This window comes from Grammomys surdaster, unplaced genomic scaffold (assembly GCF_004785775.1).
Source record: "Grammomys surdaster isolate TR1022 unplaced genomic scaffold, NIH_TR_1.0 128, whole genome shotgun sequence".
Taxonomy (NCBI): Eukaryota; Metazoa; Chordata; class Mammalia; order Rodentia; family Muridae; genus Grammomys; species Grammomys surdaster.
Window position 1 is genome coordinate 597,253 of NW_021604586.1, and position 25,568 is coordinate 622,820.

Genomic DNA, 25,568 nt, shown 5'->3' on the forward strand with positions numbered 1-25,568 from the left:
CTGCTTCCCCACCTGCTTCCCCACCTGCTTCCCCACCTGCTTCCCCATCTGCATGCTCACCTGCTCTGTGCCTTTACTGTCACACAAAGAAAATGGGAGGCACCACCCCTGCCTCATAGGACTGTGAGTAAGGACAGGGAACGATGCCCACTTCATGTATGGAGTAGAGGGAACTCCCGTCACACAAGCTTCCTTCCATCAGGTCTCACCCAACCCTTTTTTTGAGGTATGAAAAAAATGTTTCCCATTAAGACAGCTAGGTAAACTGGGACAATACCCCTGCACTAAATGCAGAGAAAGGGCCAAGAAAACACAAAAGGAAAATTCAGAAAGATGAAGCTGGGTTCACAAACATGCCAGGCATCTCTGAGTAAGAGAAGCAGGAAGCCCACAGGGAGTAGCAAGCAGGACTTAAGCAGGGCTCAGAGAAGAGAACCTTGGGAAGCGGCCTCTTTCCAGCAACAGGACACAAAGTCTTCTCTGCAAGATGGGAGAAGGGACTTCAGTCTGGGGACCACCAGTTAGGCAGGGAGTAAGACTCCCTCCCCACCTCAGAAAGGAAGACTACAGGACAGACAAACAGACAGGCTATGTTGTGAGACCTCTGTGCTAGCTGGGGTCAAACACAGAATGATTGGAGATTGGGGGGTGCAGTGCAGAAAAAAGCAAAGGAAAAAAAGCAAATACAACCTTCCCTCCCCAAATGAGCCAGCACCCCAAAATTCCAGAGTTCAAGCAGGAAACAAGAATTATACCAAGTGTAAACTCATTATCACAAAACAATCTGACAAGGACTTTAAGAGAGTAACATTTCAGAGGTTCCAAGTGAGAGATACAAGAAAAATACACACTTAAAACGAACTAGGAAACTTCAGACAAAAGCAGAAAAAACACAGATGGCCCAATAAGCAGAATAATGAGCCAATTAAAAAGCATGTGTCCAATATTTGTGCATCATAGATAAAAGACTAATAACACCTCCAAGTTGTAAAGAGCTTTGAAACGCTGAGGATAAAGAAATAAGACACCGTCCGGGAACAAAACGAACAAAAGATGCAGACACTCTACACACTTCACGTTGGAGTTAGCATTTAAGTAGGAAAAGACTTTTCCTCTGAAGAATAACACAATTAAAATTGGTAAAATGGGAGATGAAAATTAAAACTGTATGGAAATATCGTTCACTTCTTTCCCCTTAGCTCAGTGGGAACTCACCATATGGATAATATTCCGTGCCGCAGAGAATGATGGGAGTTAGGATTTCTCTTCACTTTAGAGAGGAATCAGCATTATGAAAAGTGACACGCTCTCTGAAAAAACCGGCTCTGCACCCACCCTCAAATCCACTTCTAGAAACTGACATGGAACTACACCTCCAATGGCGCAAAAGACACACATGTGAGGTTGTTTCACTAGCAAGCCCAGGAAACCAACTTGAGCAATTCTCAAAACACCACTATGGGCCAAACTCATAAAGTAACACCATTCCTGATGACCGTACACCATATCTGCCTCTCTCACTCATCACAAAGTCCAGCCTCATGGAACACGAGGCTCATTTCCAAATGTCAAAACGGAGATGTGGTGTCTGCATTCAGGTAGGTTCCTCACCCTGATCACTCACGCTTAAGCGACACCTGGCTCTCCGCCTCCCACGAGACAAGTGAGAGCTCACCTCTCTCAGGTGTCTGAAGAGAAAGCAAGGTGTGGTGTGGATGCTACTCACCTTCCTTCCCTCATGAAAATGACAGCAGCACACTGTGGGGTTGAGTCATTGTGACATTGAATGACGCCAGGAAGAGGGGTTAGAAAGTCTGCCTTCCTGCAGTTGTTAGAGATCTCATCTTTCTGAGGCTACACAGTGACATTCATGTTCCAAGTCCCTCTTTAAACAGTTTACCCACCCTGCCTTCATAGCCTGTGCTACATCCTGCCTTCATAGCCTGTGCTACATCCTGCCTTCATAGCCTGTGCTACATCCTGCCTTAATAGCCTGTGCTACATTGTCTTCCTTCTATTCAGTACATGCTTAGTAAGCACCTGTACTATTCTTGGCACCTGAGTGGCACTGATGGGGACAGGCAGATGAGAACCTGCCCTCAGGAGCCTCCAGTAGGATTCAGCTCCATTCGATCTGCAATGATAGAACTACCCAACCCACTTGACTCAACATGGCAGCTGCTGCCTAACAGTTCACTGAAAAAAAAAAAGAATATTCTTTAGTTCTAGTTAATTGAAACTTAACTGCAGACAGATGTGTCCAGTGGATAACCTGCTGGCCAGAATGGGAGTAACAGTGAAGGATAATCTTCATGTACGCTGTCTATATCTTGACATAACTCTTTGGAGTGTCTGACTGCCCGCTTGCCCCCAGATGATGTCCTAAAAGGCAAGAGGTTACCATAGGTAACCCACATTTTTAGAAAGAGCAGACCCCAGAAAAGAGAAGGACATAAATATTTGTCTGGTAAATAAACTAATGTTGGCGTACAATTGGGGTCCGTGGAAGCTCCTACCTCTCAAGAGAGAGGGGAGAGGAGCGAGGAAAGAAGGGAGGGAGGAAGGGAGGAAGGGAGGGAAGAAGGGAAGGAGAAAAGGAGAGAAGGAGAGAAAGAGAGAGAGAGAGCGCTATTTGGTAAAGCAGTTGCCTAGCAACCATGAGGACTTGAGTTCAGATCCCCCATACCCACTTAACAAGCTGGGCATGGTGGTGCATGGTTGTGATCCCAGCAATGGGACTGCAGAGGCAGGAGGATCCCTGTGGCCTGCTGGCCAGCCAGTCAGGCAAAATTTAAGGTTCAATGAGAGGCTTTGCCTCGGGGAAAAAAAATTACAGAAGAATGACTGAGGAAGATTCCTGATGTCAGCTTCTGGCTTCTACATGCATGCATGCCCATACATGCACACACAGGGGAACAGAGGAAACAAGAGCATGAACCAGAGACGAGAACTACACAGAGTGTGTCTCTTACGGCCACGTATAAGGATGGCAGCACCAGGCTGGTTCTTTCCCATCCCCTCCTTCCTCTTACCACCACCTCAGGAAAGATACAATTCATAGAGAGAAGGAAAGAGCACCCGGCCAAGGCTAGCAGCCATTTGATCATCTTTGGTGATGAACTGGGGCAAGCGACGAATGGAGAGGGTGCCATCTGAAAAGCAAAAGGACCCCTGTGCTCCCACAGCTGAGCAAAAGCCACTGCCCTGGGGATGGAGGAGCCAGGAGATTTCCAGCTGTAGTCCTTAGTAAGATCGAGAGCAAGCCACAGAGGAAAGCAGTTCCGGGTTTATGGCTGACCCTCGGGAGTCTTGTTGAATACAGTGGGCTGTGCTGAGGTGTTGTGGAAGAAAGGGAGTAAAGTCAAAGGGGTCAAGAGCTTATTGAGAAATTACATCAGGATGCAATACAGGCATAGTGGCTTTTTCAATATGGTGGGGACAGGCGGCAGGTCTCTACAGGAGGCAGTGAGGAGGAGGAAAAGGAACCAGAGGGGAGGGGACTAGGTGGGACAAGGTGAAACTGGAAAACCCCTCTGATGGTTCCACTCACCATATCATGGGAGTTCTAGATATAGGGCCAGAGAGCTCAGTGTGCACCCACGGCCCTGTGCTTGGAACATGATCTTACTGCTGCTCACGGCAGCAGATCCTAACTGTCCCCACATGCAAATCTCTGACCTCAGGATCTGAGCAACTACAGAACTCAAATCCACAGGTACATTAAAATCCCCTCAGTCACACCAGCCGTCATCTGACACACCGTAATTATGCCTGAAGAAGTCTACAGCGGATCTGGAGGGAAGTTGAGGCCTCAGATTATTTAGAAATGCCAGGCGTGCTGATTATATATATCTGTGCAGTGTTTACTGTCAGATGTCTAAACACCTTAACCAGCCAGCAAAGCATGAATTCAAAATGCAAACAGCCTAATTAAACAGCCTGATACCATAGTATGGTGTGGTGGGTGGGGCAGTTAGGGAGGGTTTCCTCCCCTCCCCTCTGCAACGGAACTACGGCTACAGATCAAATCATTTCTCCCATGTCAGGCCCCCAAGGCTCTCTCCATAGGCGTCACTGTACCAGAAGCCTGGCCCATGATAAAATGTTCCCTAAAGTGTTCAATCTTTATGACAATCTTTGAAACTCCCTGCCCTCCTGCTCCATCAGAAACAACTCACGGGCTCTTTTCTAGTCTTGCTTTCCACTCCTGCCCCTTAAGTGGGCTATTCCAGGTTCTCAGACAACATGTCCTGACCCTCAGACATTGCTTCAGTTGTCCCCTTGGCCAGAGAAGCCTTTTCTATCCACCTGCACTGGCCTCAGTCTCCCTGTCTTGTAAGTGGGAAGAGCTATGGGTACTCTCTGTACATCTGCTGGGATCAGAACAGGGAATGGCTCTCAGGCTGGACTCAGCAGCACTGGATATCCGGACATGGACACTGTCTCCTGACTTGCTGCTTCCTCATTGTTTGCTTTCTTCCCTGAACTTGGAACACCCCGCCTTATCCATCACCACAGTCTCAGAAGGGCCGCACAGAAGCCATCTGTATGGTGCCTGGCCCAGAACAGTCCCTTAAAGAATGCTTATGAGTGTAAGAGAAAGTGAACTTATCGATGATGTCTGAACTCCATGTGACTCTTTCCACAAATGTTAATAAAATAGCATTCCCTCCACCCAGCGCAATCTTCTCTCTCCTCTTTATCTGTGGGAGCTCTGGGAGCCCTTCAGAGCTCAGGTCAGCCGCCATGCTCCCTAGGGAGTCACTCCTACAGTCTCCTCTTTCTAGAGGCTTCCAGTGACATGGGTGCACACCCACACCCAGCACACTAGCACTCGGTGAACAACAGGATGAGGGGCTTCTCTCCTACTGACTCCAGGGTGCACCAGGCATCTCTGTGGGAGCTAGCCCAGTGACAGGGGCATTTGCCTGAATGCCAAGAGCTCAGCTCAGACCTCTCCCTGTATGCACAGAAGTGCAGGAGAGCAGAAATGAGGCTCAGGGTGACACAAAGCCTCAGTGCTCTATGGGACAGAAGAACAGAGAGTTGACTCTAGACAAGATACACCCCCCCGCCCCGTGCGATGGCTCTGTCACCAAGATGTCAGGGGACGGTAGAGGGAGGGGCATGCAAGACTGACCTTTACTATAGGGAAGTCTCAAAAGTGACAAACATCCATGGCATTCAAGTGTGGCTTTTGATCTCCCAAGCTCATTGACATGGATGAAGTGAAGTCAGTATTCTTAGTGTCAACAGGTCACTGGGGTGGGGAGAGAAACACAGCTTTCCCTGAACCGTGGCAGTCTGTCCAATAAATGGGAGAGAAGAGCAGGTCCTGATGCGGTGCTGGGGCCCACCCCTTTCTAGCCGGATACTCAGCTTAGAAGCTTTGCCCAGAGGCCAGGAATACAGCCCAGTGTGTGGTCTAGCCTGACCAAAGCCTTGGGCTTGATCTCTGGTTCTACATTAAAAAGGTGTGTCTTAATCTTACCTCTTGGCAAGTAAAGGCAGGTAGATCAAGCATTCCAGGTCATGTTCAGCTATGTAGTAGGTCTGAGGTTGGGATATATTAGACTAGATCTCAAAATAATAAGAGGAAGGGGAAGGGGAAGGGAGGTTGGAGGAGGATGAGGAGGGCAATGATGATGAAGAATCATCAGGGAGAATCTGTCTGTATCAGAACTCAGGATCCCTGTGAACTCACGATCCCTGTGGTCTAAGCTCCTCCCACCTGAGCTTCCCAAGTGTTTGTGTTCTCTCTCCCCCTCCCCCCGGCACCCTCCCCAATGATGTTTCTAGCCATTTTCTAGAAGTTACAGACTCTTATGCATCTGAAGCTTCTTATTTAGAAGCCCACTGATTTCCCATCATGCTTTGCCACCCAGACAGGTCGTAAGTTTGGATTTCGGCTTTTATTTCTTCTAGAGCAAAAGGCTATAGGAAATCAGATGCCAAATCAAAGGAAATTCCCTCTGTTGTGAAGGGCACACCATACCCTCTGTGGGGGAGGTGCCTGATGCTTCCTGAAAAAGTCAGCCATGACTAGATGAATATGGGCAAAGGAGGGTTAGTATGGAAGATGGCATAAACATCTGTAGTTTAAAAAAAGAGAGCTTTTAGCTGCATTAATGCTCTGATAAGATACCATGAGCAGGAAGTAGCCCATGATCATGTGGGACACTCAAGGATGGAGAAGGATGTGGGGACAAGGAAAGTTTTGACAGATGCTAGCATGGCTTACTGTAGGGAGATGGGACCTCCCAGACCCACATATTAAGAAGAAATGGCTTCAGGGTGTTGTTCATCTTCCCACTTTCATTCAGTGTCTGTTGTGTTTCTTAAACACTGACTAACTAGAGGAGAGGGGAGTCCCAAGGTGTTGGAGATCCAACTCTAAGTCAAGTGGCCACCACTATAACCTTGTGGGGATTTTTACTGAGCATAGAATTATACAATTACATAAACAGATTTGGTCTGACTAGGAAATTTCCCCAGCAGGCTTCTGGGTTGAATGGTCCCTAGCTGGCATGCCACTATTCTGGAAGGTTCCTGAAACTTTAGGAGGTGAAGAAGTGGGTTACTGGGTCACTGGGAGCATACCTTTCAAGGTTATACCTGGTCCCCCAGCCCCTCCACTACTGCCTCAGCTTCCTGTCTGTCATGAGGTGAAGACTCTCTCTCTGCCACACGTTCCTGTTGCTATGGTGATGGGTATACCCAAGTGCATAGGGCCAACCATCACAGACTGAACCCTCTGAAATCAGGAGCCAGACAATAATACATCCTTCTTCCATTAACTTGCCGTTCTCATGTATTTGGGCTCACTGACCTAAGAGTGATTAATATAGAAATAATCTAGCTATGGGGACTACAAGAGGAGACATGTGTTGTCAATGAAGAAACTGAGGTCTCTGCACAGATAAATGAGAACTGATCCAGGCTGGCAGTCAGGGAAGGCTCCCATGGGAGTCACTCCCTGAGGGAGGCATGCGGGACGATCAGCAGCTACTATGCTAAAGAGGGCTGGGACACCAGAAGCCTGGGGAACCACACACGCAGAAAGCAGAGACAGATAGGTCTACAGATAGAGTTTTTAAGCCAGAGCTGACTACACAGACTCCCTCATCCAGCCACACGCTGTTCCTTGGTCTGAGCCCTTGTCACATTGTCAGGCTCTCCAGCCACCATTGGCTTCTCCCTAACTCATTCAGCCATTTTTAGCTCACATGTCACCTCCTCCAAGAAGCCTCTTCCCCTACACTGGCTTTGATGGTCCTTCTTATAAATTTCTTCCCCAAGTTCCCCTTAGTGTCACCATTGTGTGTCTAACCTGCTAGACAGTAGACACTCAACGTATATTTGTTAGCTTAATAACATATGCGTTAAGAAGTCAGTCCACACAATACATAAAATGATTTTAAAACGGAGGAAAATGCAAAGATCAAAACAGAGAAAAAAATATAGAACATTGGATAAAAAGAGTTAGCTATCATGCAACAACTATCACATGGCAGGCGGTCTTCTAATGGCCCTCTGTAAATTAATTCAATTAAATTTTTGCCCCGACTTATAAAGCAAAAATGTATTCCATCAGTGATCCCACAGAAGCAAGGCAATCTATCTGAAGCAGCAAGATGGCTGACTGCCCAGCATCCTGTGTTGGCATATGCCTGTGCCTGGGCAGTTCCTGGGGCCAGACACATGGGACCATGAAGAACATACACTCAGGCTGACAAACTAAAATTAAACAGCCAAGATTGGAAGACCAATACAGAGACTGGCAGTGGCCTGGGATGGCAAGCGTATGGACCTCTGCAGCAGCCTGAGTGTCATCAAAGAGAGACAGTTAAGTCCCTGCACACTGTAAAAACCTCTGTGGCTAAAAGGCAGAGAATAGGTTTACATGTCCTTGACTGACTCCGAGTTTAGTAGGAAGCTTGTGATAGAACAAGTAAAACCGCCACCTCCAGTCACTACTCAGAAGTCACCTCAGGAAGCCTTGAAGATGATGGATGCATGGATGGATGGATGGATGGATGGATGGGTGGATAAACTGATGGATGAATGGATAGATGAATGGATGGACAGACAGACAGATGGACGAAAGGATGAAGGGATGAATAAATTGATGGACGGATGGATGGATAGATGGATGGATGGATGGATGGATGGATGGATGGATGGACAGACAGATGGATAGATGGATAAATTGATGGATGAATGAATGGATAGATGGAGAGCCCTGATTTACTTCCTAGTTGCTGTAATAAAATGTTGGCCAACATCAGCTTAGGAAGAAACAGGTTTATTTGGCTTACATGCCAGAGTCCATCATCAAAGAAAGTCAGGGCAGGGACTCAAAGAGGAACTTGGAGACAGGAACTGAAGCAAAGACCATGGAAGAATGCTTCTTACTGGCACAGTTCACATATCTTGCTTAACTAACTTTTGTGTAGAGCCTGGGTGAACCTGCCAAGGGATGGTACTACCCACAGTGGGCTGGGCCATCCTACACCAATTAGCAATTAAGAAAAATGTCCCCACAAACATAGCTATGGGACAATCTGATCTAGGCAGTTCTTCAGTTGGAGTTCCCTCATCTCAGATAATTCTAGGTTTGTGTCAAGCTGACAGCTGGAGCTAACAGAGTAAATAGAAAGTAGCTATGAGCCGGGCAGTGGTGGCGCACACCTTTAATCCCAGCACTTGGGAGGCAGGGGCAGGCGGATTTCTGAGTTCGAGGCCAGCCTGGTCTACAGAGTGAGTTCCAGGACAGCCAGGGCTATGCAGAGAAACCCTGTCTCAAAAAAAAAAAAAAAAAGAAAGAAAGACAGAAAGAAAGAAAAAGAAAACAAAAAAAAAAACAAAAAAAAAGCCTAAAAAGAAAAAAAAGAAAAGAAAGTAACTAGGAATGAAGGTAGGAGGGGGGAGGGGAGGGAGGGAGAAAAGAAGATAGATAATACATAGATGGTATAGATAGATATATAGACAGAAAGATGATAGGTAAGATACATGATAGACAGACAGATAGATAGACAGATAGATAGTAGATGAAGGGTAGATGGATGGTGGAAGGTTGATGACTACCACTCAACAGGTAATAAGTAGAAAATGTTATTATTTCTCTTCATGGCTCAGTCAACCAACGTTTGAATAGCTACTTAATAACTACTACATATATGTGTAATAAATTACATAAAATAATGAATTATATACCTAAAAAAAGCCCAGAAACAACCATAAAAAATATTAACAGACTCTACTTCTAAATAAGGTTTAGGGTGAAGAAGAGGGAAATATGTACTTGGAATATTTTAAAACATACATGAATTAGTTTTAACTTTAAAAAAGAGAAAGAGGGAGAGGGAAGGAAAGAAAAACATATTTCAAGGTCTTAGCTGTCCAACACAAAGAACATTCATTCCTTTCCTCACTTGGAGTGACTTTAAAGGACAATAAAAGACTATTTAAAAAAAAAAAACATAAATACAGGTCCAATACAAAGGCTCGGCAGGTAAAGGTGCCTGCTGCCACACCAGATGACCTGAGTTCAATCCTCAGGACTCACGTTATTCATATTATGGATGGAGAGAACTGACTCTCTGCTGAAAGTTGTCCTCTGACATGGTGTACCATGTGCATGCACACACACGTGCACACACAAAATACAACAACACATACAACACAGAGAGAGAGAGACAGAGACCCACAGAGAGAGGCAGAGACAGAGATTGGTGCACATACAAAGAGACTAAATGGCTAGATGGCTGGATAGGTAGGTAGGTAGGTAGGTAGCTAGGTAGGTAGGTAGCTAGGTAGGTAGGTAGATAGGTAGGTATGTAGGTGGGTGGATGGGTGGGTGGGTAGTTAGGTAGGTAGGTAGGTTGGTAGATAGGTAGATAGGTAGACAACTAAACTTGAAAAAAAATCTAGGTCATGACCTAACTGGAGAAAGTCAATTCCCTCTTGGGTTTACCACTGGTCTGGTTGCTCTCACTTAGAGTTTTAGATTTTCCATCCTAGCCTGGCACCCTCTGTAGAGTGCAGTGGCCAGCTAAGACCAGAATTTAGCTTCACCACATAAAGGGCCTAAGCATCCATTAGCACCAGCTACTTGCCACACATCAGAGAGCAAAACGTAAAGCTTTTGTATTACTAGCTTTGAAAACGCCCCACCTCTGAACACCAAAAAGACTGGTCGGTGCTGGTTTCGCATATGTAGCTGGTATTGGACAAAAAGCAAAAAGAACAGCTGTGGGCCAGGTTTCACAGGCAAGTTTAGGGCTGTCACTCGGGATGTCCAATGCCATCCTGCATCAGATGTCCCTGTGCCTCTTTTAGGACAAGCCCAATGCTCTGGGAAGCAATCGCGGCTGAGAGCGCCAGGTTTCAATATCAAAGCAGGGAGTAAGAAATGCCTAGAACAGGTCTGAGGTAACACTGAGGGGACCAAGAGAAGCCAAAGTAACGGAGGACGACTACTGACCACTGTGCTCATAGTGAGACCAACTGACAATTTTCCTTTCTTGTCTCCCTGACCGGTTTGAAAATCCATACTGAGACCCACCAGAGAAACCTGGAGTGTGTTCTCTGCCCTGATTGTCTGCAAAGTCTGCAATGAGTCAGGGCAGCCCCGCCCACTCTAGAATCCTCACGTGCATTATCCATTCTAGAACACTCGACCGCTCGGGCCTTGTGCTCCTGCTGGAGATTTTTCCAAAGAGTGACTTCAGGCTTAAGTTGTATTTATTTTAGTTTGGGGAGGGGGGAGAGAAAGGGATAAGGGAAGGAGGAATGGAAGAGAGAGGGAGAGGAAGGATGAAGGAGAGAGGAAGGGAGAGAGGAATGGAAGAGGGAGGGAGAGAAGGAGGAAGAGGAGAAGAAAAAGGGATAAAGGAAGGAGGGATGGAAGAGGGATAGATGGATGGAGGAAGGGAGAAAGGGAAAGACTCATGTATCTCAGGCTGTCCTTGAACTTGCTAAGTAGCCAAGGATTATCTTGAATTTCTGACACCCCCACCCCCACCTCGGTGAGGCTCAAACCCAAGACTTCATACTTGTCAGGCAAGCAGTCTAGCAACCATCCTTAAGTTTTATTTTTTATGAACTTTTAATTTTATCAAGATTTCTGAATTCGAGACAAAGAAGTACACCTCAACCCTGACCATGACGAGGATATGTTTGTGGGTAATCAGGGATTAACATACTGCTTTCCGCTGCCCCTGAAGCCAGGTGAGCATTACTTCCGAGGTCAGCTCTGGGGTTAAATTGCCTGGGCTTGTCTCCTGAGCCCAACCTGTGCTGTCTGTAGCCTCCACCTGCACTTTAATGTGGGTGTAACAGCTGCCTCTAGGGGCTGCTGCCCTGAGGCCCACAGAGCGTCCTTTGCGAACGCCAGAGCCGAGCTGTCTCAGAATAGCTCCTTTACCCTGCTTCTCCCATTCCAAGCTCTCCCTCACACTTTACCATGTCACAAAGGCAACTGGAAGGTCCCGAGCGTAAGTGTGACTACTCTTCTGCGAGGCCCCTGGCTCTCATAACCGCATGCAGTTTCACCTACCACCTACGGTTTATTAGTCAATGGTGGTTGTTTCCAAAATGGCGTTCCTGGGCCAACAGTATCAACTTGGTTCTGTTCAGGTTCCAGCCCACCCTCCAGGGGTGCTGAGTCTAGCTTCTGCCTTTGTCAGGTCCCAAGTTCTCCCCCACGGTGACACTCAGTGTGAGTTGTTTTTCAAAATGTGCCTCTCCCTTCTGATCTGCTGAGAAGGGAAAGCAACATAAAGAGAGCGAGTAGGCTGACTTGAGTATCCAGGAAGAGAAGGCTGGGATCCTCTCAAAAGATCGATGGATGGAAAAAATGGCAAGGGATGCCCACCTGTGGGGGAGGGGGCATGCGTGGGCAGGAACAATGCTGGGAACAGTGAATCACTGAAGGCCTGGGAGACAGACAGTCACCGACATGTTGGGAGAAATGATATGCAGAAATCAAAGAACTGTGTGTGTGGGGCTTGAGGGTCCATGGGGACTTGGAGAGCACTGGGCAGCCATGCTTTGCTCAAGGGGAATGAGGACACCTGCCTGGGGATGTCCCCAAAGGTTAAAGCACAAATGGATCTGTAAAAGAACCTGGCTGTGGCCTCTGTGAATAGTCAGGACTGGGGAGTTCTGGCCAGAGTAGGAAGGGGAGGGATCCCAAAGCAGACAGCTTCTCAGTATAACTGGAGCCAATCTTTCCTAAGAAAGAGAAAGAGACATGGAGACAGAGAGACAGAGACAGGGACAGACAGACAAACAGAAACAGAGACAAAAACAGAGAGACAGACACAAACAGACACAGAGAGACCGAGAGAAAACCCTTAGGTGGGAAGTCACAGTCAAGGAAGAGACGGTTTTAAAACCACGCTCTTACAAGTTTAAAATGCAGAGAACAGCCCCTAGACCTAGCAGCGAGGCGTCTATGAGCCATCGCTCACAACCGCACACGTCCGTGGGGGCGGCCATCCACACTCGGCTATTAAAACTCATCGTTTGACAGGAATGACTCACACCTGCCCCCGGTCCCCATTCACTTGGATGGGGCGGAGCTCATTCTAACAAGCTCCCGAAGGGACACTGAGGCAGATGGTCCCTAGACCGACCGCAAAGTCGTTTGTCACCTCAGGAGAAGAATCAGAATAGAGGTGGGCACTGAGCCATGACATATTCCTCACAAGCGTCAGTGGGGAGAGGCGTGGTGTGAAACCAAAATGTGCCACCCACTGGAGCCCTGGGCTTTGGATTGTTCCTATACCATAAGGAAGCCATATTATATAAGTTACTTCTTTCTATGCTGAAGTTAAGTTACCGACAGAGGGGTGGAAAAAAAACATAAAAAGTAACACCCCATCCCAAGCACCACCCTGAGGTGCAGCCAGGAGCCCTCTAGAAAATTCTGCAGGGCAAACAAGGGAACCCCTAGGTCCTGCATCTCACTGGTCAAATGGCACGTGATCCTTGGGTTTTGGTCAGGGAAAGTATAGGAGGAAAATAATTCAATGCCCAACCTATATGTGGGCACTGCTCTTAACGAAGCTTCCAGAAGCACCAACAGAGATATGTTTGGTCTCACTACACTTCTGAATCTCTTACTCTCTTTGGCAAGGATTCTGCCTTCCCCTTCCCAGGTTCTTGACGGACCTGCGTAATAAGCTAGCTGTACCCGAAGTGTTAGAGGGTGACTGAGGCTGGAGCCATTTTTCCCACTAGTGACTACAGAAGACTCGTATGTATACATGGCAAAGCCATTCCACGAGTTACATAGGACTCCATCCATGGAGTCGGCCTCTGGTGCCCACTCAGCCTACAAGCCCACCAACTTAGCCGAGGGTTGACTGTAAGTTACAAAAGATGAACCCTTACTCCTCTCTGTATCTATCTACTCAAGCCAGCACCCAGCAGGGCAGTGGTCCTGAACGGGTGCATTAAAGGGCACTGATGTCCGACGGCAAACAGCACGGCCCAATCATCCCGGTACAGAGTCTGAGACACAGAAGCCGCTGAGGTACCTGTCAAGAGCCAGTCTCCTGGCCTCTCCCCATCTAAGACTCAGTCCATCGGATACTGTGGGATCTGTCTACATTTGTCACAGGTATCCAGAGGGGATATTAGACACGTGAAATATGAGACCAACAGCCTTATCCTCATGGGAGCTTGCAGGCGCCAACTCAAAAGGATGTAATTAAGCAAAAAGTTTGGGATGGCCACACACACAATAGAGGTGGGCGGCTTCTTCCTCTCTGTTCCAGCTGGGGCCCTGGGATGTGTGAATACACATTATCTGGAGAAGATGGCAAGATAGCAGGTCAAGGAGGAGGGAGGTCCAGAATAGCTACAAATGTCCAGGGACTTCAGCGGGTCGGCTGGCTAGCTAATTTCTCAGGTGATGAAGTATCTGGCCCCCATTAAGCAGGTCAACATTCAAGGTAGGTCAACAGAGCAAAAGGCAAATGGTTTGCACTCCACTTTAGAAGGCAGCACAGGGCATGGGGAGAGACACCCTCTCTGTGCATCACACGGCTGTCTGGCAGTCAGTCAGCAAACCTTCTCCCTAGTGTTCCTCCTTACTCTTGGTGGAGCTGCAGGTCCTGCAGGGGACCAGCTCACCAGCTCAGTTACTGGGATCCTGCCCAGGGCTTCTGCTCTTGTACCCCATGAGCCGAAGACGCTTCTTCCCCTTACCACCCTTTCTGCATCAACTGGGGATTCTGCAACTACCAGCAGCTGTCACGGGAACATCAAACGAGGGTGTTTATGCCAAGCTTCGTTTACAAGAGCTACTTTCCCCCAAGAGATGAATGTTTAAAACAAACAGTGCTTCCATATGCTGGAAGCACAGGCATATCAGCACTGGGGATCCCCAGACGGAAACATGAGTCAGGCTGGGGCAGATGCCTAAATAAATCGTGTTAGGGTGAAATTCCTCTCTGGAGCAGGAGGAAGCTCAAAGCAATTGCTCAGGGTTCCCCTAAAGATGGCAAGCTCTCCCCAGCGGAGCGTACTCAGAGTGGTCCACACCCAGCATCACCACTGACAGGCACTTAGTTCATACCCTAGCCAGCCTGTACCACCTGCATCCCTGCATCCACGTTCATTCTCATTCCATCAGGGGCATCTGAGGCCCCTGCACATTGGGCACGGATTGTCATGTGCCCATTAAGTATTTCCCGAAGCCCCTGGGACTTCAGGCTCTGTTCTCCGTATATGAAGACGACTGTGGGGATACGCAAAGGTGTTCTGAGAACGGAGGGGACGTGAGACTGGAACACACAGCTTGCCCAAAGACACCAGCCACTGAGGTCTTTGCAAAGGAGCAATCTGGCAACTGAGGTTGTCACAGCATGAGAAGCTGGAATGACCCAGGGTCACTGCCTCTGCCTTTAATTCTGCTTCTAAGAGGGAGGAACTCATGACCCAACTCAAGCTACGTATAGTCTACATTCTGCCCTGAGCTTCCAAGACAGGGCAGAAAGGAGCAGGCAAGAGAGCTGGCACAGGGAGAGTTAGGACCCCTATGGTCTGGGTGTTGGGGTTCGCCCTCCCTTCAGAGTCACAGCTTGAAACTGTTTTCCATTTAACAGTACCAAAAGGCAAACCCTCTGGATGTGATAAGCTCATGAGAAGGGAACCATCTTGAACGGGATTGGTGGCTTTATAAAGGAAGCTCCGCCCAGTCTGGGCAACCGTGAGTCCAAGGCAAGCCTGGTCTGAACTTAGAGGCTGTATAAAGAAGTTAAAGAAGGGCTGGAGAGATGGCTCAAAAGTTAAGAGCACTGACTGCTCTTCCAGAGGTCCCGAGTTCAATTCCCAGCAACCAAGCAACCACATGGTGGCTCACAACCATCTGTAATGGGATCCGATGCCCTCTTCTGGTGTGTCTGAAGACAGTAACAGTATATATATATAAAGTTAAAGAAGCATGACAGGAGCTGTACTGTCCCATCCCCAATGTGTGGACACAGCCAGAAGTCACGCTTCACCTACGAGGAACAGCCCTCAAACCAGCCCTGACTCTGTTCTCCCTCCACGCTGGACCTCCCAGTCGCTAGAACTGTGAGAACTAAGTTTCTGTGGTGACTCAGTCTTGGGCACTTTGTGGCAGCATCCTGACTACATCGAAGCAGGACATGACACAGAAATGAAACCCACCACCTACCGACGCTGGTGACACCAGAAGGGCAGGCACTGCTCATCATGTGCTAGCCTGGAAAACCCCATCTGTAGATAGGGTGGACAGAAGGGCAGCCTCCAGGCAGCCCCTCACTGGGCACTATAAGATGGCAAGCAAAGGCAGTGAGACTCAGGGGAGGTGCTGGCCCTCTGGGGATGACTCCTGTCTCCTGGGATGTGACAATTCTTGAGCTGCCCCCAGAGATGTAGATCTGGTGTGGTGACCACAGCCTGGGGTATCCTACAGTGTAGTAGGGAATTTCTCTTTTCTGTATTTAACAGTATGAGGTGATTGGATGTCCCCTTTACATTACAGGATCTTATGACAGTGGCCCAGGCTGACCATGAACTCAACCTGTAGCCCGGAGTGACCTTACGTTTGCAATCCTCCTACCTCAGCCCCCCAACATAGCTGGGATGACAGGCCTGGCTGTAGTTAGGCCTTTGTGACCCATCATAGGTCTTGTGTGAGCCTGTGTGACTTGATATTCCCACATCATGCGAAGGTGTCTAATAACCAGCATAGGTATGGGGTCAATTGTCCATGGCCCTCACGTGAGAGACAAAGGTAGAATTAACAGGTAGCAAAGTGTCAAAGACAGAAGGTAGGTAGCAACTTAGATATTTCCCTAGGTTGGAAGAAAAATCAGACCAAAGGGCTGAAAAGGTGGCTGGCTTGGTTGGTAGAGTCCTTGCCTAACAGGCATAATGCCCCATGTTCCACCTTCACCTAAGACAGGAAATATCAGTGTTTACATGTAATCCCAACACCCAAGAGGTAGATGCAGATGACAGGGAGGTAAAGGCCATCCTAGAATACTTGGTGAGTTTGAGGCCAACCTGGACTACATAAGATCCCCCCTCAAACAACCACAATAACAACAAAACAGCTAGCCTCCAGCCCAAACCAACCCAACCCCGAGAGAAAGAAAAGCCACAAACCAACTCCGTTCTCCACCAGTGCGGAGTGGGTCCCATCACAATCACTGGTCTCCTGCTCTCCAAGCTGGTCATTCAACTCCAAATCCGGCTGATGGGACCCGTTTCCAAAGTGTGACTCATCCTTCTCGGAGCCAGCATCTCCGTTCTCCAAGCCGTTCTGTGCCTTCTTCAGGGGCATGATTTGCAAGCCACTGGGGGTAGTCCTATAGGACACAGTCTTGGTGGCCCTGTCTGGAGCCTTTCCCGATGAGCCCTTCTTGGGCCTGGACAGGGGAGAGTTGACACGCTTCCGCTTGTGGGAAGCTGATTTGCTCTTCCCAGGTTCCAGGGGCCGATGGGAGAGTCTTTCCACTGGCAGGCTACGGGTGTCACGGAGGAGCTTGGAGGCTCCGGCCTGCTTCCCTGACTTCACCCTCTTATCCTTGGACAGGTGAAGTCCGTTGAACTCGTCAATAAACTCCTCACAGTGCAGGAGGTGATGTTCCGGCTCCCACGTGTCCTCGGTGCTGCCGTAGCCTTTCCATCGGATAAGATATTCCCATTTCCCCTTCTTGTTCTTCCTCTTGTCCACAATCCTTTCAACCTGGGGATGCAAGATTGAAGAGTGAGAAGAAGTAAGACCCAAGGATCATTTTCCAAAGGGCCTCCAAGCCATCTTAGGTCCAGCTACAAATGGACAGGCAGGCTGAGAGTCCCAGCTAAACATCTGGTAGTCTGGCCACCGACACCCAAGCTGGAAATTCAGAGTGGAAACAAAATCATGAACAGTCAAGCTTGCTTGTGGCCTGCAGATGTGGCATGTACTTGAAGAACCTTAAGACAGACAAGAATGTGACATGTCGAGAGGAAGCCATCGGCAGTTTCTGTTGAGAAATAAAGTGTAAAGTGACAGGTGACATGTAAGATTGTACCTCCCTAGTTACTCAGTGTTCAAGGAAAGCCTTGTGTTTGGATGTACAAAAACTACCCCATGCTTTCCTGCATAACTCACTTGGCACTTTATCTGGGCTTCAAACGGATTTCACGGGGTCATAAAATAAACTGCCCAGCCTTTGCTACCCTGAGGCTCTGGGGCTTCTTATTTTAGGTAAGGGTCTTTGTTCCCATCAATCTTGGGAAAGAGAGAGGGGGAGAGAGGGAGGGAGGGAGAGAGAGAGAGAGAGAGAAAGAGAGAGAGAGAGAGAGAGAGAGAGAGAGAGAGAGAGAGAGAGAGAGAGAGATAACAGTCCCAGAAGTGCCATGGAGGGAGCTGGCTTGTTTTGGAGCTCGGCTTAAAGTGTGGTGTTTTAGCTTAGCTACAGCAACACGCCTGCCTTACAGACATGAGGCCCTGGGTTTGACTCTGCAGCCCTGCCTCCCTCTCAAAACTAAAACAGCATGATTGTGTTCATGGTGGCTCTTCAGGCCCACTGGGAGCACCCACCCACACTCTTGCTGAAATCACACTACTACAAGCGTTCTCTAGGAAATTCTTATTTTCAGGGCTGCGGAGTGAACCCTGACTTTGGAAACCCTTTCAGACAAAGGTTTCTATTCTTATAAAAGTAAGTACTATTAATTGAACAATAATACAGATGGCATCATACTAACTTATCTTTGTGATATCATTGCTATTTTTATATAATAAGGTTTTTGTATTCATGTGTAGAAGTCTGTTGAGGTGGGCTAGGGCATGTGTAGAGCACAGGCAGAGGCCAGCAGAGGGTGTCGGGTCCCCTGGAGCGGGAGTCACGGGTGATGAGCTGCCTGAGCAGAATTTTAAGAACTAAACTCACTCAGGTCCACTGCAAAGAGCAGTACATGCTCTTGACTTGCTGTATCATCTCTCCAGTCTTTGCAAAATAAATCTAATGTACAGTTGTCATTAACATACACTAGGCATTTCTGAGGGGGACACTGTACTGAAGGATGGCCTGAGATTACATTTTCCCCAGACATCCCAATAAGCAAGCATCTTCTCTGTCTCTGATTTACAGTGATGGCACCAGGACACAGAGAGATTGAGTCGCTTAAGTCCCAGAGTCGATGAGGGAAGGCCTGGATTAGAATAATTCTCACCCTGAACTTTGTCTCTCAAGTGCTCTGCGGGGCCAACTGTCTCAGCTGCAGGAATCTTTCATGTTGGACAAAATGGATTTGCATCAGTACAACTGGGTTCTCCCCAATGGCAGTGCCCACCCCCACCCCCCGGTTCTATACAGGAATGCAACGTGGAGGCAGAGAGGGGTCCAACACTTGTTGCTAGGCTACAAGGTGCCAGGCATCCTGCCTGGGAGGCAAGATCATTCTCCCATGGGACAGTTGAAGGGACTATGTACGTTAGTTAGGGTTTCTATTGCTGTGATTAAAAACATCACTGCAACCAAAAGCAACTTGGGAAAGAAATTGTTTATTTTAGATTACAACCCTTGGGTCACACTCTATCACTGAGGGAAGTCAGTGCAGAAACTCAGGGCAGGAACTGAAGCAGAGGCCATGTTGGAATGTTGTTTATTGTCAGCAATTTGGCTCTCTATGGCTGCCCCAGTCTGCTTTCCTATACAATTCCAACACATCTGCCCAGTACTGGTACCACCCACAGTGGGCCGGGCCCTCCCACACACCCCAATTATTAATCAAGAAAATGCCCTACAGATTTATTTGCCTATAGTCCAGTTTTATGGAGGAATTTTCTAAGCTCAGATGCCTTCTTTCTAGATATGTCTAGGTATGTGTCAGCTTGATAAAAAAACAACCAGGATATCATACATGAGGTAACTTGTCCAGGTGCACAAGCCAGGGTACAGTAGAGTAGGTATGAACCTACTGTCCATGTATAAGCCATGTGGTACTATGTAGAAACATGTTCCTTTGAATTCCAGGGACAAATAAATCCAAGGTAATGCTGGGTCTGTGTGAATAGCTGATATACCTAAGTAAAGGGTCATTCTTATTTAAAACTTTAAAGACTTATTTATTATGTGTATGGGGAGGGGAGTACATACGTCACAGTGCACTTGTAGAGATCAGAAGACAGCTTACAGGAATTAATTCTTCCCCATGTGGGACCCAGGGATAAAACTTGAGTCATCAGTTTGGTGGCAAGCGCCTTTACCTGCTGGCTTGTGTCATGTGACCTAATGTCACGTGACCTAAGCTCAGTTACTATCCTTTCATCCTCGTTATTCATTCGAATTTGGTTTTGCCAGTGGTGACCAGTCAAAGCGCAAATAATACGTGTCTTCACACTGCCTGGCTCTCAATGAGACATCTCCGTATCACACTTCCTCACCCTACGGCTCAAGCAGGAAGAGGGGGCAGAAGTTAAGAGGCAGAGGTTGGAGGGGAACTTGAGAGAAACAGTGTCCTCTGGACATGACAGGGCCACTGCAATTATGAACTCAGAGAAGCTGCAGCTGCCTTTATAATACTTGCATAAGAACAAGCCAGCTAACAGTCCAACATGGAGGGAGAAGGGGTCACAAGCCTCCTGAGCCTTCCCCAGTTGCTTCTGGGGAAGGAGCAGGGTTTTCTGTAAAGGTGCAGACCCTGGTAAATTGACCACATTCTGGGAGAAGTCTCACATTCATTCACATATGGGCAGCACAAACTAGATCTGGTAGGTTCTAAAGGGGAGAGTAAGAAAATACAAAGTCTGGAAGGAGGGAAGATGGATGCTGGGACCTTGGAGGACTTAGGAAAGTAGGGAGGAATTGGAGTGCGATCAAGTATACTTTATTATTGGACAGAATTCTCAAGAATTCATAAAAAGCATATCTTTCTTAAAAATGTGCTGGTGCATGCTTTGACTGTTAGTACTTGGGAGGCTGAGGCAAGCAAATGTGAGTTTGAGGCCAGCCTGGTCTGTGGAGAGCTCTGTTCTACAGCTCCAAGTACTCAAACTCCATTAAAAAAATTTTTTTTTAAAACACAGCATTCAAACGTATATTTTTTCCTTGTTTCCTTTGGTGATACTGAAGACTGAACCCAGGATCCAGGACCTTGTGAATGCTAGGGAAGTGGTCTCTTAGGAAACAACATTGCTACTCTTCAACTGGGAGTTTCAATGACCATAAGATACATTTACAGAATGAAATTCTGACTCGCCGACGATGAGCTACACGTCTGCGCTCCTGAAACTTACGAAAGAGCATACAGGAGGCAGAGGTGGGTGCATCGAGGGTGACAACTGTTGTAAACTAATGGATGTAAGGGGCCCTTATGTGACTTTGCTCGTTGACAGTTGGGAAGTTTTGTCCACTGCAATCATTCCCCAGCAGAAGCCATGAGAAATAACACCTTTACTTCTCTGCTTTAATAAATATCAACACAGCTAGATCACGCTTCTTCTTCATAATACTGCCTCTCAGACAATTTTAACTGACGCCTTAATTGATTCGTCTCTACTTAAACTGACCTCTTTCTATTACAATTCCCTTTCTAACAAGGCTCTGTTTTAGATGCATTGCATAATTCACACAAACTCAGTAGCTTTTTTTTAAAAAAAAAAAGATGAAACTAGGTCCAATTCATTCTGGCCCCCGCCCCAAACAATAGAGTCAAAAGTCTTGCTGGACAATTATAACACCTCAAAAAGCTCTGAGGGTTCCTGAAAGAGCCTGCAGCTTTGCTTCCTTTGAGCACACTGTGAGGAGAGACTCTGGGCAGCTGAGAGAACCAGAAAAGGGAATGAGCAACCTGACCCTGCCTAGAATGGTAACTCATGCAAGGACACCAGCCTGGAGTCAGCAGCAAGTACAGAGCTCTTGAGAGCTAAGGGATATTTGACAGCATGGGGGTCTCTGCTCTAGAAAGTGCAAGCTTGGCTCCTGCAGTGAAGAGATTCCTCCCCTAGGTAAAGCAGAAGGCAACGCCACACAGTGGGTGGATGTGCAAGTGGATCATGACAGATGATGGACAGGTAGGTAGGTGGATGCAAGGGTAGATAGATGCATGAACGGATGGATATCTGGGTGAACGATGGATGGTTGGAGAGATGATGAGTGTATGATTACATGGATGGATGGACAGATGAATGCTTGGATGGACAGCTGGCTGACCATGGCTAGATGGGTGGGTGGATGGATGGATGGATGGATGAACAGATGGATGGATGGGTGGGTGGGTGGGTGGGTGGGTGGATGGATGGATGGATGGATGGCTAGATGGGTGGATGGATGGATGGATGGATGGATGGATGGATGGATGGATGGACAGATGGATGGACGGATAGATGGATGGATGGATGGACGGACGGACAGATGGGTGAACAGATGGATAGATGGATGAGTGGGTAAATCCATCAAAGGATGAATGACAGAAGAACAGACAGCTGACAGGTGCAAGGATGGGTAGAGGGTCAGATTCATGAAGCAATGAGCATATGGTTGGATGGCGGTCACATTAAAAATGAACTTAGTATAATACCAAGAACCTAGGCTTTGGAGCAAGACTATCTTGGCTAAACCCCCTATTAAGCCCTACTATGTATTCCTAAGCACATTTATAATTGTCTTTGGGCCTCTGGTGACTCATATAGCAAGGAGCAAGGAGGAAGTAACTGGTCCATTTCACTGGATGACTGTGGACAATAGACAAACAGGAATTTTCACATTCCACAATAGAAGTTATTTAATATCGACCACATGCTTGCTGGTGTCTATGCCTGGCATGTTTCCCCACCTTGCTCAAAATGACCTCAAATGACAATCAGCTCTCTAAAAAATGAGAGTGTCTACCTCCTTGAATAAATCCTTCCAAGTATAGAACTGCTACACACAGTAGGGTTGCTCCAGAATCCAGGAGTTGTCAGAAAGGGTACAGAGTATAGATGGCTGGAAGGAACACAGGAGGGGGAACCAGTTTTGTTCTCTTCAAGTTACTTACAGTTTCAATAGTCCACTACTTCCACCTCTATTCAACCCATAAAGCTACCGGATGTGTAAACTAGCTCAATACCAACTGTCTTAGTAAGGGTTTTACTGCTGAGAACAGACACCATGACCAAGGCAACTCTTATAAGTTATGACAACATTTAACTGGGGCTGGCTTAAAGATTCAGAGGTTCAGTCCATTATCATCAAGGTGGGAGCATGGCAGCATCCAGGCAGGCATGGTGCAAGAGGAGCTGAGAGTTCTACATCTTCATCTGAAGGCTGCTAGCAGAATATTGGCTTCCAGCCAGCTAGGATGAGGGTCTTAAAGCTAAACCCACAGTGACACGCCTACTCCAACAAGGCCACACCCACTCCAACAGGGCCAAACTGCCAACAGGACCAACAGGGCCAAACTGCCAACAGGACCAACAGGGCCAACCTACTCCAGCAAGGCTGCACTTCCTCACAGTGGCACTCTCTGAGCCAAACATAATCAAACCATCATATCAACTATAAATAGAATTCACAGTATCATCCCCAGTCTCCTGCTGTTTAAGGAAGGAAAAAAGAAACCTGTTGACTCTGCCACCCTCTCTCCCTATGACTGAAAACTTGCCCAGTCACTCCAGACCTCAGTTTCCACATATGTGAAATAGACTTAACAATATCAGCTACCAGCAGGACTGAGGAGAGGTGGAAGTATTGCAATACAGGGAAAGCATATTCAGAAGGCCAAGGTGTCCCGAGATGAAAGAGGACTGGGAAGCCAGTGGACAGAACTGCTTTACCTGGCTTCATCCAGGGAGTAGAACAAACAAGAAAGGTACTTTTCAGGCTTTGAAAAAAAATTGCTTTTACTGAAAAACCAAAATGCCCCCAGGGAACTCATAGGAAAGAACATCTCCTGGTATTCAGTCTCTGTCATCTCTGGTGAGTCACACTCCTTCCCCGTGTCCCTGTGTTGGCTCCCCTTCTGAGAAGGTCCTCAAACTAAACCTGGTGCTTCTTTTCTCTGCTGGCTGAGGCTCAAGTGATCTGGACTTGACCTCAAACATGATTGCAACACTTCCTACCTGAGACATCTAACTTTTCTGAAACACACACACACACGCCCTCATACACACAGCCACACACTTCTGCCCTGTCACCCAACTCCTCATACCTACTGACAGCAGAGATGTGGTCCTGGTCTAGGGAATTCCATCTCTTGACACTTCACCTACCTGCACAGGTCACCGTCATGATCTAGAGCTCACTCCTTGCAAACAGAAGGGCTGTCAATTCATTCTCCTCGTGCTTATATGTGCCCATGACCACACAAACAGGATTAGAAGAGTTGGCATGCCCACACCCCACAAGCGTCTTTTTTATTCAGAGAGGAGCAATATGAGATGCTGAACTATTCCTTGGGGTTCGACTAAATTGTTAATTAACATTTACACTCAGTGATCCCAGCTAACTTGAGACGATGCTACTACAAGGGGAGGGAGGGGACCCTGATGCAATCGTTACCTGTGTCACGGTGACCTCGGGATGACTGTCATTACTATGATGATGGAAGTGCACTCTGTAACCCACTAACAAAGAGTTCAGACGCATCTCTGTGCCCTGTCTTTGCGGGGCATTAGTCTCGATAGATATTTGTCAAGCGGGGAGACAGAGTCTCAGAGAAGACGGGCGACTTCTTTGCTCCACATACCCAGAAGGTGGTTAATCAAGACTTGAACTCAAAGTCACAGGACTCAGCAGCTCAACTCCCTACCCACACTCGACCTATAGGAAGCTACCAGCCAAGCACCCGCTCTGTGGATCGTCAATATGCAGGGAGAGGAGGCATGAGAACAGGATACCGCTTCACGGATATGGTTCACTGGATGGTCATCGTGAACAGAGACATACCTCATCCAGCAGGAAACCACACAGCACAGAGTGAGCGCCAGGGGATGTGTAAGGGGGGATGAGAAAAGTGCTGTGAGGATGAAGGGAAGGGGGTTGGGAGAGACAAAGGCAGAGAGGCAGAGCTGCCTGGGATGAACATCTGAGAAGGAGCTAGGCAGGGCTCAAGGATGCTGAAAGAGGAAAGAATTTAGAGCCATGCCACGCCCACGAAGGGCCATGCCCATGAGGCCACGCCCACAAAGCTTCCTAGCCACCAACCATGGTGATGTCCAACATTTACTCAGCCAGCCGTTGATGATGTATATGTTCCCAACGTTAACCCACTTCACCCCCAGAATGACCCAATGAAGTTATTTTACCTTCTCTTTTATAGAGGACAAAATGAGGGCCCTGGAGGTTAAGGACCTAGGCACAGGACCTCACCTCTGATGAGCATCAGAGCTCAAAACGGTCCACAGTACCCTGGCTTCAGGCCCCCGCCTTTTCAACGACTGCCTTATATAGGCCCCTCACAATGTGTAATGGGGCCAACCTGAGAAGGCCGAGTGTCTGCACCCTCTGAGCCTTTCTCTTCATGCATTATGGAGGTTACCCACACACGTATGGCACATTTACATGGTTGGATTACCCTCGCCATCACCACACTCCTGGGTTTCCCCAGTGTCATACCGTGTAGGCCCCCAACCCTAATCCTCAATCACTTTTCCTTTCCCCCACTCTTCTCTTCAAACTTATGCCCCCCAGGGAAAGCAGAAGAGAAAAACACAGTATCTGTGGGACTCAGGATACCAAAGACTTTGCGGGCTCCTGAATGCATTGCTACCCAGCACACAGGATTGGGAACTTGGTTTGCCAACATGGGTATTGGCCTCGGAGAACAAACAGGGGAAAAAAAGAATAAAGGGTAAAGCCCCGCCCTGCCCCCCCGCCCCGCCTCCGCCCCGCCCCCGCCAATGGACATCACTAGATTAGCCGTTCCTGGATACAAATATAACTCATTCCCCTTAACCCCGTGGAGACATCTTTCTCTCCTTTACGTTTCTGTATTCTCAGTTCACATTTAAATACGTAAAGAGACTTTATGACACTTTTAAGCAAAGTGCTTTGGAGGGTCTCCTTCCCAAGCCCCCAAGCCCCGTATCCCCACTGCCCTGTTCTTCCCCT

The 25,568-nt window shown here is 47.8% G+C and overlaps 1 protein-coding gene across 1 annotated transcript in view; it reads right to left on the reverse strand.

Moving 5' to 3' along the window:
• Positions 1–25,568, reverse strand: part of Cdyl2 (chromodomain Y like 2) — a 160,009-nt gene that overhangs the window by 33,215 nt on the left and 101,226 nt on the right. The window contains exon 2 of the mRNA XM_028753450.1: positions 16,651–17,233. Within this exon, the coding sequence (XP_028609283.1) occupies positions 16,651–17,233 (583 nt within the window). The remainder of the gene's footprint in view (positions 1–16,650; positions 17,234–25,568) is intronic.